This window comes from Sardina pilchardus, chromosome 2 (genome assembly GCF_963854185.1).
Source record: "Sardina pilchardus chromosome 2, fSarPil1.1, whole genome shotgun sequence".
Lineage (NCBI taxonomy): Eukaryota > Metazoa > Chordata > Actinopteri > Clupeiformes > Clupeidae > Sardina > Sardina pilchardus.
Window position 1 is genome coordinate 3,743,038 of NC_084995.1, and position 12,500 is coordinate 3,755,537.

The following is a 12,500-nucleotide window of genomic DNA, read 5'->3' on the forward strand; positions in this document are numbered from 1 at the left end:
AGACAGTGAGGTTTGGCAGGCTGTGTGTTGTGAGCAGCCAGTGGTAAATGGGCCAGACTGGCCTGATGGTCTTTATCAGGTCCACTCAGGTCCACTCCGGTCCACTTAATTCACTCTGCTTCTCTCTCCCCAACCCTGCTGTGTCCTTTTGTGGGCAGCATTTGTGAATAGGTCCCGTATAATCTGTACAAATGCATTAATGCATCTAATGCTCTAAAACTGGGGGGCAAGAATGCATAGCATTGCATCTCAATGGCAAAATGCAACAGCATTTCTAGCGTGGTGCGTGCTCTCAGACCTCACATTTTCAAACGCATGGGACATGAATTAGCCTGTAGTTACTGTACATCCACAGTAACAGACACTACTGTCTTCAGCTTGGCCAATAAAAAAGCTCAAATGTATAATCTTCATGACTGCTCTGTCAACAACTGTAACAGACATCTACAGGTAAGACATCAGACTACCATTTGATTTGTATAGCTTCATAGGTTGCAGATAGACAGTTTTGACAGCAAGTGCATGACATTCCTCCTCATTTTGGATTTAAAACACACACAGGAGTGCCTTAAGCTACATTTGAAACAGCAAGTTTCCTCTCTTTTCTGCCTTGCTAACTTTACTAAAGGTGCATAATCACTTCATCTCGTCTCTATGTCCTAACTCTACTATATAAAGGAGCGTTATCATTCTATGTCCTAACTCTACTATATAAAGGAGCGTTATCATTCTATGTCCTAACTCTACTATATAAAGAAGCGTTATCATTCTATGTCCTAACTCTACTATAAAGGAGCGTTATCATTCTATGTCCTAACTCTACTATAAAGGAGCGTTATCATTCTATGTCCTAACTCTACTATATAAAGAAGCGTTATCATTCTATGTCCTTTAACTCTACTACTGTATATAAAGAAGCGTTATCATTCTATGTCCTAACTCTACTATATAAAGGAGCGTTATCATTCTATGTCCTAACTCTATAAAGAAGCGTTATCATTCTATGTCCTAACTCTATAAAGAAGCGTTATCATTCTATGTCCTAACTCTACTATATAAAGAAACGTTATGTCATTTCTCCTTGCGCTCAGTCCTCAGTCCTCCCTGAGTCCCTCCACTCCTGAGATCCCCAATTGTCAATAAACTTTAAAAAGTTATTCAAACCTAGGCTGGGTGAACCCTGCCTGAACTTCCGGCGAATTTGGATTTCACCCGGCAGCTCAGGCTGGAAACCTGCATACTGTATCTATCTCCTCCTGCCAGAACCTTTGGCTCTAACCAGAAATTAGCTTATCCGCATGGGATCGTTGGTCTGATTGGTTGAAGGATTATCCAAGCGTACGGAGTCATTTGAACGATGCCCATTGATCACGTGCATCTTGTGCAGTAAAAACAAAGCGCAGCCTCCCCATACTAATGTTCAATCTTAAAAGATTGAGCTTAGTAAGGTGATAGACTAATTTAATCTCTAATTTCTGAACAAATGCCATTTCCACTCAATGGTTAATGTTCTTAGAAATGTTATTGAGGCGTTAGATAGCCTACTGCGCAAAAGCCTTTTGTCTTATATTTATAATTTTGATCACATTCTAACAACTGAAGCACAACACAGGAGCAAGAGCAAATACAGTCTAACAAGTGATTTGCACAAATATCCTTTTGTAACTGGCATATTGGAATGATGATGTCCACAGTTCTTTGGACCCATTTGTCTGCAATGCACAAGAAAACAACTCTCCCCTAGCATGCAAGAATATAATATGCCTAACTCTTGGATGCACATTCAAACTGATCCTTCCGTTCGGTTTGTCATAGTCTATAGTGCAAATGCAGGCTTTTCCAAACCGACGGTGCGCAAAACAATGCAACACAACCATGCTCAGAGCAGACTAAGTGCAACCTGAGGCTGGATATGTTCATCCGAAAAGGAGCTGAGAACAGCTTGGGAAAAAAGGGTCACATTTCACATCACATTGTACAGTCATACCATTCCAAGAACAAGAAAGAATGATAGCAATAATGAGGCTAATAATAATAATAATAATAATAATATTAATCGTTACTATTAAACATCAATCAAACAACCTAGCTATGAATGTGCTGTAGAAGGTTTGGGGGGCATAGCTTGGAAAGGTTTGGACGTTGATTTTTGCTAGAAGTATGATTCACTTCTGAGAATAGAATCTACTGCTTTCATTAAAAAAACTTGTTTCAGATCACTATATGGAAGTTGTTTCTATACTTACATTTTCATAAAGACTGCTTTTTCACAAAGATACAGTATATCTGTGTGTGTGAGCGTGTGTGTGTGTGTGTGTGTGTGTGTGTGTGTGTGTGTGTGTGTGTGTGTGTGTGTGTGTGTGTGTGTGTGAGCGTGTGTGTGTGTGTGAGCGTGTGTGTGTGTGTGAGCGTGTGTGTGTGTGTGTGTGTGTGTGTGCGCCAAATATCTCGAGTGCAGAGCCAAGTTTGACATTGTTTGGATAAGAAGTGCAAAAGATATAATTAAATATATTAGTAAAGAAGCACATATTAAGCACACGTCGCTGCTCTACTGTAGCCACTCCCCCTCTCACTCACACAGCGCTGTAAGCTTCCAGAGAGGATAAACGGGCCTTTGGCAGAATTGGATCCGCAAGTAAAAGGTGACGCAAGTGCAAGATGTGTGGATGATTATCATGTCTGACCTCAACAATAAAGACTCCGCAGTTTGCTTGCATTAAAATGAATCAGCGGATTTGGCAACAACATGCCAACAAACACAACTATGTAGTGGCTATTCAAATGTGCAATAAACTGACACTTTGACTAGCCCAGGCTACTTTGGACAGTCTTTAGACTTTGAATAAACAAACAACAATTCCGACTGCAAGGTCCCAAATTGAAGGCATGGATGGAAGCATGCACAGCTACAGACAACAAGAGGCATTTAGAGCGTGGGGCTACCAGAGACCAGCTTTTAGGTACATGCTTGCACATTTGGTAACACTTTACATTACAGATCAGTAATAAGTGGGTAATGTTATGGTAATATATATGCAATTTCATGGTAATAATATTTTTCATATTACAAATAATGTGTAATTTCTAGACAATTGCTGTGTAATTACCATACAACAACAATGCAAATAACTTGGCTAAAATAAAATGGTAATAACTGCTGTAAATATGTACTTATCGAAGCAATAAATATTTAGGATTTACTTATTGTGACATAATATTTCTGTAATTATACCAACATGATGGTGCTATAAGGACTAAATTAGTAACTTTTAAGTGTTATGGCACAATTACACAATGGTCAAAGTTTTTGTGGTAGTTAGTTTGATGGTAAAATGTGACCTGTTATCTGTTATTATGATAAAATAAATAAGGTAATTTCGCAATAACTATATGGTATCAGGGTTGTAAAATACTGTTTTGTCTTTTAGAAAGGATTTCAACAACTCCCCACCGTACAGAAAACCTTTTGAAAAGACAAAACAGTATTTTACAGCCCTGATACCATATAGTTATTGTGAAATTACCTCATTTATTTCATCATAACAATAGATAACAGGTCACATATTATGTCACAATAAGTAAATCCTAAATATTTATTGCTTCAGTATTAGTAAGTAGGCCTACATATTTACAGCAGTTATTACCATTTTATTTTACCCTTAAACTCGAGTTATTTGCATTGTTGTTGTATGGTAACTGCACAGTAATGGTCTAGAAATTACACATTAATTATTTGTAATATGTGGTTTAAAAATATTATTACCATTAAATTGCATATCATTACCATAACATTACCCATTTATTACCGATCTGTAATGTAAAGTGTTACCGCACATTTCATACAGTATGACGATGATGCATTCTTTCACAAAATGTTTTTTTCTTTTCTATCACCAAGTTATTCAATATACATATATATATTGAATATATTACAATATTCTTTTTTAGGAAACAGAATCCCTATGAACATATGAACAAAATGTAACATCAGTTCACAAACGTTACCTTTTAAGCATTGCAGATTGGTAAAAATGATAAAAGAAATCCATATCAGTAAATCAATATGGCTACACAATTTGTACAGACAGTGGAATGCTAGTGAAGGCATGAGGCCTTCTGCTCTAACTAGTTGTGGTGCTGCAGCATGCTGCAGATTGCAGCAGTCTTAGTAAGTCCCAGAGCATTAGGAACCAGCTGCTCTTCATGGTGAATGCAATAATAATAATAAAACACTCTTGCATGGAGGATCTATTATATACCCAAAACACAAACTTTGTGTGTGCTCATTTATGTAGTTCTCTTTGTGCAATAGCAATACTCTACTGGTTGCTGGCTCCCCCTTCTCTCTGACTGTGGCTGACAAACAGAGGTACTGTAGGCACTGCCAAAGTGAGATATCCCCCACCCTCACACACACACACATTCAGTCTCCCACGCTGAAAAAAGAAACAAACACATTGGCATTCTGGCCTGGGGGAACTTTTCGTCTTGCTACATGCTAATGGTTTGAAATAACAAATACCAATCATCTCTTCTCCTCTGTTTTGATTCTCTCTCTCTCTCTCTCTCTCTTCCTTTCTTCTGTTGTTTTTTCTCTCTCTTACCTCACGCGCCTCTGGCTCACACAGGTAGGGGTGTTGTAATCTTCAGTGACACACACTTTGTGTCGGCCGCATTTGATTTTTTGGCAGGGGTCTTTGGCGGGATCAAGAGCTGAAACACACATGTGCACATGAACACAGGGAGACATGCTGATGTTAGTATCTCAGATTGGAAAAGCAAGAGTTCTTGATTCAACAAAACATTTGTTCTTATATGTTCTTACACCTTGGACTGCCTCACTCTCAGTCACACAGCATGACAGTGAGGTGGAGCCCTATCACATGACTGGGTATGTGTTCATCATACGTGGAGGGAGTGGAAATGCACAACTTCTATTTCTGAACACTCTTCCATACTGACGGGTGTTCCAAGAAGGAGAAGAGGTTACTAATTCCATTAGAAATGGACACACACACACACACACACACACACACACACACACACACACACACACATTCACATACAGTGCACACACACACACACACACACACACACACACACACACACACACACACACACACACACACACACACACACACACACTGCCAAAGCTTGTGTCCAGTCTTAGGCTGACCTTTGCCTTTAAGACTCTTAGGCAAATCCCAGATAATCCAGTCCCAGCTCATCAACACAGTCTAATTCTATTGTTCCCATGTGTGTGTGTGTGTACTGTGAATGTTGTGTGTGTGTCCATCAATCAAATTAGAAATAATGTGAAATAAAAATGTGGCTTCATGCTACTGTTGGTGAATCTCTAAGTGCTTTAGAATGCATAGAATGAATATACTGTAGAATGCATAGGTTTGCTTATATTTGCTGTTTCATAATATGAAATGAGAATGAGATGATATCAGTCAGGGATATTGTCATCTTACATATATCTCAAGAAATGATACAAGCCCTCTCTCTCACACATGCACAAACATACACAATTACCTTGATCAAATGGCTTTGCTGGATTCCAGGTACCAGGCTCCTACAAAGAAAAAAGGATGTAATGTTTCATCTGAGAATGATCAATAATTTCAATACAACTGGAATGATAGCGACTGAGTACATGGTTTATGTCATACAAACCTCAACTTCCTAAAATTGGATGGCAAGGAAAAAAGAACACACACATTCATTAGAATAGTCACACACAACTACACAATCTCATTATAGCTCCGGACCAATGTGGATGAGTTGTCTAGCGCTGAAAACATAACCCCTCTCCTTCTCTTACAATCTCTCTCTCTCAACTGATTTTAATCTGATCACATTTTTTGTACTGTTTTGCCCACATTTGCAACATCCTACACTGTAAGAAATGAAAAGTTAGGGCTGTCCAATGTATCAAACCATATTACGTTACAATTACATGAAACTAGTTTTGAATGAAACATATGAAGAGCTCTTTTCCAAGACGCTACAGTATATCCACCATTTTCATCTATTTTTTGTATTTTGTTTTCCAAGTAATTTCAATGCTTGTAATTGAGCTATTGCTATTATTTGATTTATCTTTACTCAATCAAAACAACACAACTGCACTATCATTGAAATTACCTGAAATACACAATTAAATAACATGACTTATGTATTCAAAAATAGATTTATAGTGCTTCGGAAAAGAGCTCTTCATATCCTTATTGTGTTCAAATAGTCATTCCGATTGAATAATTCACTTATTCTAATTGACGTATATGATAAACTATGCTGGGGAGGAAAGGAAAAGAGGGTTTGTCACATTTACTGAACCACAAAACATTCAATTACAAACTCAAACTCCATCTTTCAAATATGTGTTATTACCTTAAAATGACATATTTTGTCACAGCAATTAATTCATCCAATAGAATCAGATCAATGTGAAGCACCTACTGAACCAGTAAGGCAAATGAATACATGCTATGCCTTGGTGTCACCATTTCATTGTTCCCATGAGCCTTTGCAATAACACTGAGATATTCATGCAGCTGACAACGTTGCCAAACTTTTTCACATGGGTTTCTTAAAGAGGGTTATGCTTAGAGACCAGTAGAGGGTTATGCTTAGAGACCACCTGTATAACACACTGATGTTGAAATTACAAACTCAAACTTGATCAATTTCACTAAATTACTTGATCAACTTGGGTTATCACAGAATGAATCCATTTGTAAACCTATACATTTCATTCATGTGCAACTGATGTACATGAGAAAATCAAGTAATTCCAGTGATTCTTTTTCTTTTAGTGTAGTTGCGGGTGTTGCCAAAAGGTAAAGAGACACACTTCATCAACATCTTATTGACCTTGACCTTGTCCAGTCATTTACACGGTACTGTTTTGTTTACAGTTTTTTTTTCCCAAAAGTTGACACTTTCCACCATTCCTCCCTACATCAATGAGTACCTCTCCCAGTCAGTGTTCACCAACAGCAAACGTACAGTAAACGTACAGTTCAAACTTGACAAAACAGCATGACATAAAACACTTAAAATAACACAAACTATTCTGATTCAGCTGAAAAATGTTAACACATTTTGAAGCCTTTTTATTATGTACTGTATACCACAATGATCATTTGCATTGAAATGTTACTAACTGATGTACAGTATATGTCCATCATGGGCTATCACTGAGATTTGTAGTATAGTGACAGACAAACTAACAGATTAAAATGAGGACCGTATTTTCTAGATTCAAAGCAGCATTCAAAGGGAGGGAGAATGCTACAGTAAATGTAAACGTTACAAAGTGCATGACACACTGGATCAGCATTAAGTCTACAGCAGGCTGTGGTGTTTCAGTGGTGATGCTTCATTTACTTTACATTTACAAGAAATGAAACTCATCCGCACACCCTTTGTTAATTACCATTACTTCTTACATTAAGCCACTGACATCAATAAAAAGCCACAGCATTTCACACAGCATCACCTCAAGGTTGATCATGCTCAAGCTAATGGCTTGTTCTAAGGGGGGCCATTTCCCGGAGAGGGAGGACCTCCACTGAAAGACGTATCTAGTCTAGGACTAGGGTCGATACTGTACATGTCTGGGAAACCCGTCCATACGCTAACAACCTATATGATGAACTTTAACATTTGTTAACGTGAGCAACACCTACATTTGCATTCAAATGATTTAAATTATTGTTGATGACCTCTTGAGACCTAACAATCATTTATGTCTTCGGTGAGGGGCATGAGCCTAAGAGCTTTTAGTCAGGGACCATTTAGGACATCTATTTGAGACCTACTGCACTCTCAAGTGGACATCCTGGGCCTTCTGGTGATGTCACAATTATATAGGTGGGGTAGAGACGGTTTATAAAGCTAGTAACTAGACAATCTTTGGGTGGGGTTAACAGAGCACACAAATGTTCTTCTCAAAATGGCGGACAGAACATTTTCCTCCTTTTATAGCAACAAGAGAGGTAATCATTTCTGATTTCAACACTCTGATTTCAGAGGACAAATTTGACCATCTCCTGACTAATTTCCAGAGAGCAGAGGGCTGATTGAGGCAGTTTCTCCGTAATTTCTCATAAATAATAAAGGCTAATCAGTTTTAAAGGTGCAATGTGACAGACATGTGAGTCAGACTAGAAGTAGGCTAATGTGAAAGGTTTATTTCTTACATACGGCACGCAATTGGTTAAAAGCTTGATTTGGAAAACTAATGATCAAATTAATTAATAGTGCATTGGCTAAAACTGCATTCACACACATAATTATACATCCAAGCATCCCTATGTACTTGTGCCATCCTATGGTGCCCCACACAGCCACGCTTACATGGACACTTGTACTCCGATTAGAAACGTAACAACTGCTCAATCAGAATAAAAATGGTCATATAAACACCTCAGTTGGAATGAATTCCTGATCTGATCCTGAATTTTAATCGGAATGAAAGAGGTGGTGTAATCCGCTCTTATTCCAAATAAACACCCATGTACATGGTCATTCGGTCTGCTGTATCTCCTCAAGGAAAAGTAGGCAACGCCTATTCTGATCAAAGATTCTAAAGCGCTTCAGGTAGTCTTCAGAACACCTGATTGGACTAGAACATACCCCATGTAAACAGACGGCATACATGTTTTCATTTAATTGGAATGACAAAAAACTGTCCATGTTAACGTGGCTAGTTTCACTCATCTCTAAGGTCCATTCCAAAGGCTTCAAGGGTCACACTATGGGGGTCACTGATACGGCTCATGCTCTGGTCAAATCTCTGATGGTGGTCATAGCAAGCTATCCAACTTCTTCAGCACATATGGTGAAGGGAGAGTGCAGTCATGCCTCCTGGGTACCATACAAAGAGTTGGTCTCATGGTATGGCCATCAGAGTGTATACTCAACCATAGTTGCAGTGTTGATCTCTAAAGGCTGCTTTAAAACCAGTCCAGGGGAGCAAAAGCCTTCCTTGGCACATCTATTTTACATGGAATGTCTCAAGTACCCCAAGATCCAATTGTAATGCAATGCAATATTTTATGCTACATTTACATCAAGACCCGATGTCCACTACAACGGATATGATAAGATAAATAAGAAAAAATAATAACAAAAAGGATTGCTGCAACATGTTTCTTTCAATGACAATACTAAAATCATCTAAAACAACCGTAATGTCTTTTTCACCTTCTGGGTCTCGGCAGGATTTGCTCAAGTCAGATAATGCATTAGCTGTTTTTAGTTAAAAGAAATCAAGTGATGGTACCACTCTCCCTATTTCTTTGAGGCATGTGAGGCCAGAGTGCTTTGACGAGCCATGTGACTGCATGGCCTGAGAGCAGAGCTGAGGGCTGCTGTGGCACAGCTCACATTCTGGAGAAGCTGTTTCTAGTCACTTCCCAGAGGAAGAATTGGACTCAGCATAATATTTGGGAAAACTCTTGCAGTGGGAGGCAGAAGAACATAAAGAGTAAAAACATACAACACAGAACACCAGCCTGCCCCCACGAACACTGAATCTATTACATTTCATTAGGACCACATGTCCTCTCACTCCCTCTCTCTGTCACTATCACTCTCTTCCTCTCTCTCTCTCTCTCTCTCTTGTTTTTCACAGTGGCCTCTTTGGCATGACTGTATGCAGAGTGGCAAAGGGACAGTAAAACAGAAAAATGCATGACTGAAATAAAGAATGTATGTGATCACAAACAATGCAGTCCAAACTAATCCTCAGATAAGAGTACAGACTGAATAGACAGACAGTGAGTGAGTGAGACAGTGGACAAATGTAAGGGCCACTTTGTGCTTTGCGTTGTTGGTATCCCTGAGGGTTAAATTACTAATGGAGGGCACACATTCACACACCACAGCTTAAGAAAAAAAGAAGGGTGTGTGTGTATGTGTAAATGTCAAAGCACAAAACACATGCTAAATAAGGTATATTCAATCAATGTAATGAAGAACATTGACAGCAGCACACACACACAAGCACACAACACACAACACACACACACACACACACACACACACACACACACACACACACACACACACACACACACACACACACACACACACACACACACACACACACACACACACACACACACACTGGAAGTGACTGAGTTGATTCCAACTCTGAAAGTAAGGGTATCCTTTTGATGTTGTTTCTAATGCGTATCTATCCACACATATTCACACAGAACATTGACTGGCACAAACACATTCTCACAAACACATTCTCTCACTCTTTCTCTCGCTCTCTCTCTCTCTCACACACACAGGAAAGGCATAACTTCCTGTCATTGTTTCTACACAAATTGTAATATCTATGCTGTTTGAAGGTTGGTGTGCTATTTATTTTTACTTTCATGTGCTTTTGTATCTTGTACAAACACAATGCACACAAATGACACTTACGTTTAGACAAATGACACCTACAGTATATACGTTTACACAAATGACACCTACATACGTTTAGACAAATTGTGGACTCTGACCTCAATCTTTTATCCTGTATTAATTAAAATGTAAATTTCATGCTAACACTTTAATTTCCAAACGTATTGACACACATTCCCACTAGGATGTATTTAGTGGGGTCTTAATCAGGAAATGCTCCTCACTTTTTCATTACATTTAGACATCAGTGTGTGTGTGTGTGTGTGTGTGTGTGTGTGTGTGTGTGTGTGTGTGTGTGTGTGTGTGTGTGTGTGTGTGTGTGTGTGTGTGTGTGTGTGTGTGTGTGTGTGTGTGCCCATGGTTGAGTGAGCACCTGAGGACAAACACAAAAGGGATGAAGAGCTGATGCAGCCTGCTCTCTGGCTCCTCCATTCTCTGTCCATCTCATTCTCTCTTTCTGTCTTCCTGTGTCTCTGACCTCAATTCTGTCCCCAATACTCCCGTATTCACCAGCCAAAGTAGCCAGGCCGCTCCTGTTGCACAGCGGGAGGTCAGCATTTCTCCACTGAGTTTATGAGCCCCATGCTCTGCTGCTCTGCTCTGCCATCAGTACACTGCGTTTCCCACTTCTGCAGTCCCACAGAGCAAAACACACGTGCACCTGAGATATTTGATGAGATTATGATGAAAGCCAGCAATATTTGCCCAAAGGTCACATAAGAAAAAAAATATATAAGTATGCTGCAGGAAAAATGAAAAGAAGAGCTGTAGCAGCAACAGAAGCATGCCAAAAGGAAGGGCTAACGGCTGCCGAGGTGTTTCAATATGTGGAATTAATGGATGGAGGCGGAAGCTGCAGTAAAAACTCCACTATGTGTGGCAAAGTGCCAAGTTGATTCATTCCATATACTTGACTTTCTTTTGTCACAGTCAATGAACGGTGGGTAGAGATAGTTTGCTTGGTTACAGCCAAAGATTCTAGTTCTCCTGTGCACTCTTTGGTTGCAGCTGATTCCACTGTTGCTAAGCCTCGCTTTCTAGCTATTAGTTGTTATTTGCTATGGTTGCTGTAGATCATTCAAAAGAGCATGTACATGGAACAGGTATTAACTTTTCAACCAGATGTACACTGCCGTCCAAAAGTTTGGTGTCACTTCATTTCCATTTCACTCCATTCTAGACAGAATGTCAGCTGAGATCAGTTGCATTGTTTTGTTTAGGGGCAGCAGTTTTTTACTGTTAGAATTCACTTACTGTATCATACAATGCATGCTTTTATACTGCTTTGGGAATAATGCACTGCACAGTCATGTAATAAAGCATATTCAATTGATTTGCCCCGACTGCTCAACATCATGGGCCAGACCTCTTATTTAAGTGGGAAAGTAAGTGGTCAGCAACCTGCCATTTTGGACACCATAGGGAGTTGACTGTCATGTCTTCCTCCCTCTAAGGAAGCTATTGTGTACAAACGGATGGGATTTTTTGCTGTAGTCAGCATGGGACTGTGTGTGTGTGTGTGTTAATCTCTCTGCCCGCAGAGAACGGTAGCCATCTCTACACCACACAACACAACCGCGCTACTGCTCCCTACTACCTCCATATTAACCCTTCTGACGAGCATGTATATCTTTCTTATTTAGTAACTTCAACTCTTTGCTTAAAGGGGAGGTTAACGATAGTACTTGATTTCAAGGCCAGAACATTTTTTTGTATCACATTCAGCAATCCACTACCTGTCCATTCCATGAGTACACTGTAAAAACCTTGTCTGTAGGAAGCCCAGACTCTAAAAACTGCACACTGACAAGGTAAGGGCAGCCTCACAAACAATAACAAGACTCTGGGTGCAGGGAGGGATGAGCTAGCTGCTGTTGTTTGGTCCTAGGACAAAAGCATCTGCTAATCATTTGAAATATTAAAATAATTCCAATTCCTGTTCATTTGCTGACTGCATTTTTAATTACGCAAATGTACTTCACATGTAAACTACACTTGTGTAGCACTCACGCCATGTTACTGAAATAAATGTGTATGTGAAATGGTGTGCTGCATGATATACTGAATGA

The 12,500-nt window shown here is 39.4% G+C and overlaps 1 protein-coding gene across 1 annotated transcript in view; it reads right to left on the reverse strand.

Moving 5' to 3' along the window:
* spock3 (SPARC (osteonectin), cwcv and kazal like domains proteoglycan 3) overlaps window positions 1-12,500 on the reverse strand; it is a 22,042-nt gene that overhangs the window by 5,826 nt on the left and 3,716 nt on the right. The window contains exons 3-4 of the mRNA XM_062516954.1: window positions 5,539-5,578; window positions 4,605-4,713 (exon numbers count right to left, since the gene is read on the reverse strand). Coding sequence (XP_062372938.1) covers window positions 4,605-4,713; window positions 5,539-5,578 — 149 coding nt within the window. The remainder of the gene's footprint in view (window positions 1-4,604; window positions 4,714-5,538; window positions 5,579-12,500) is intronic.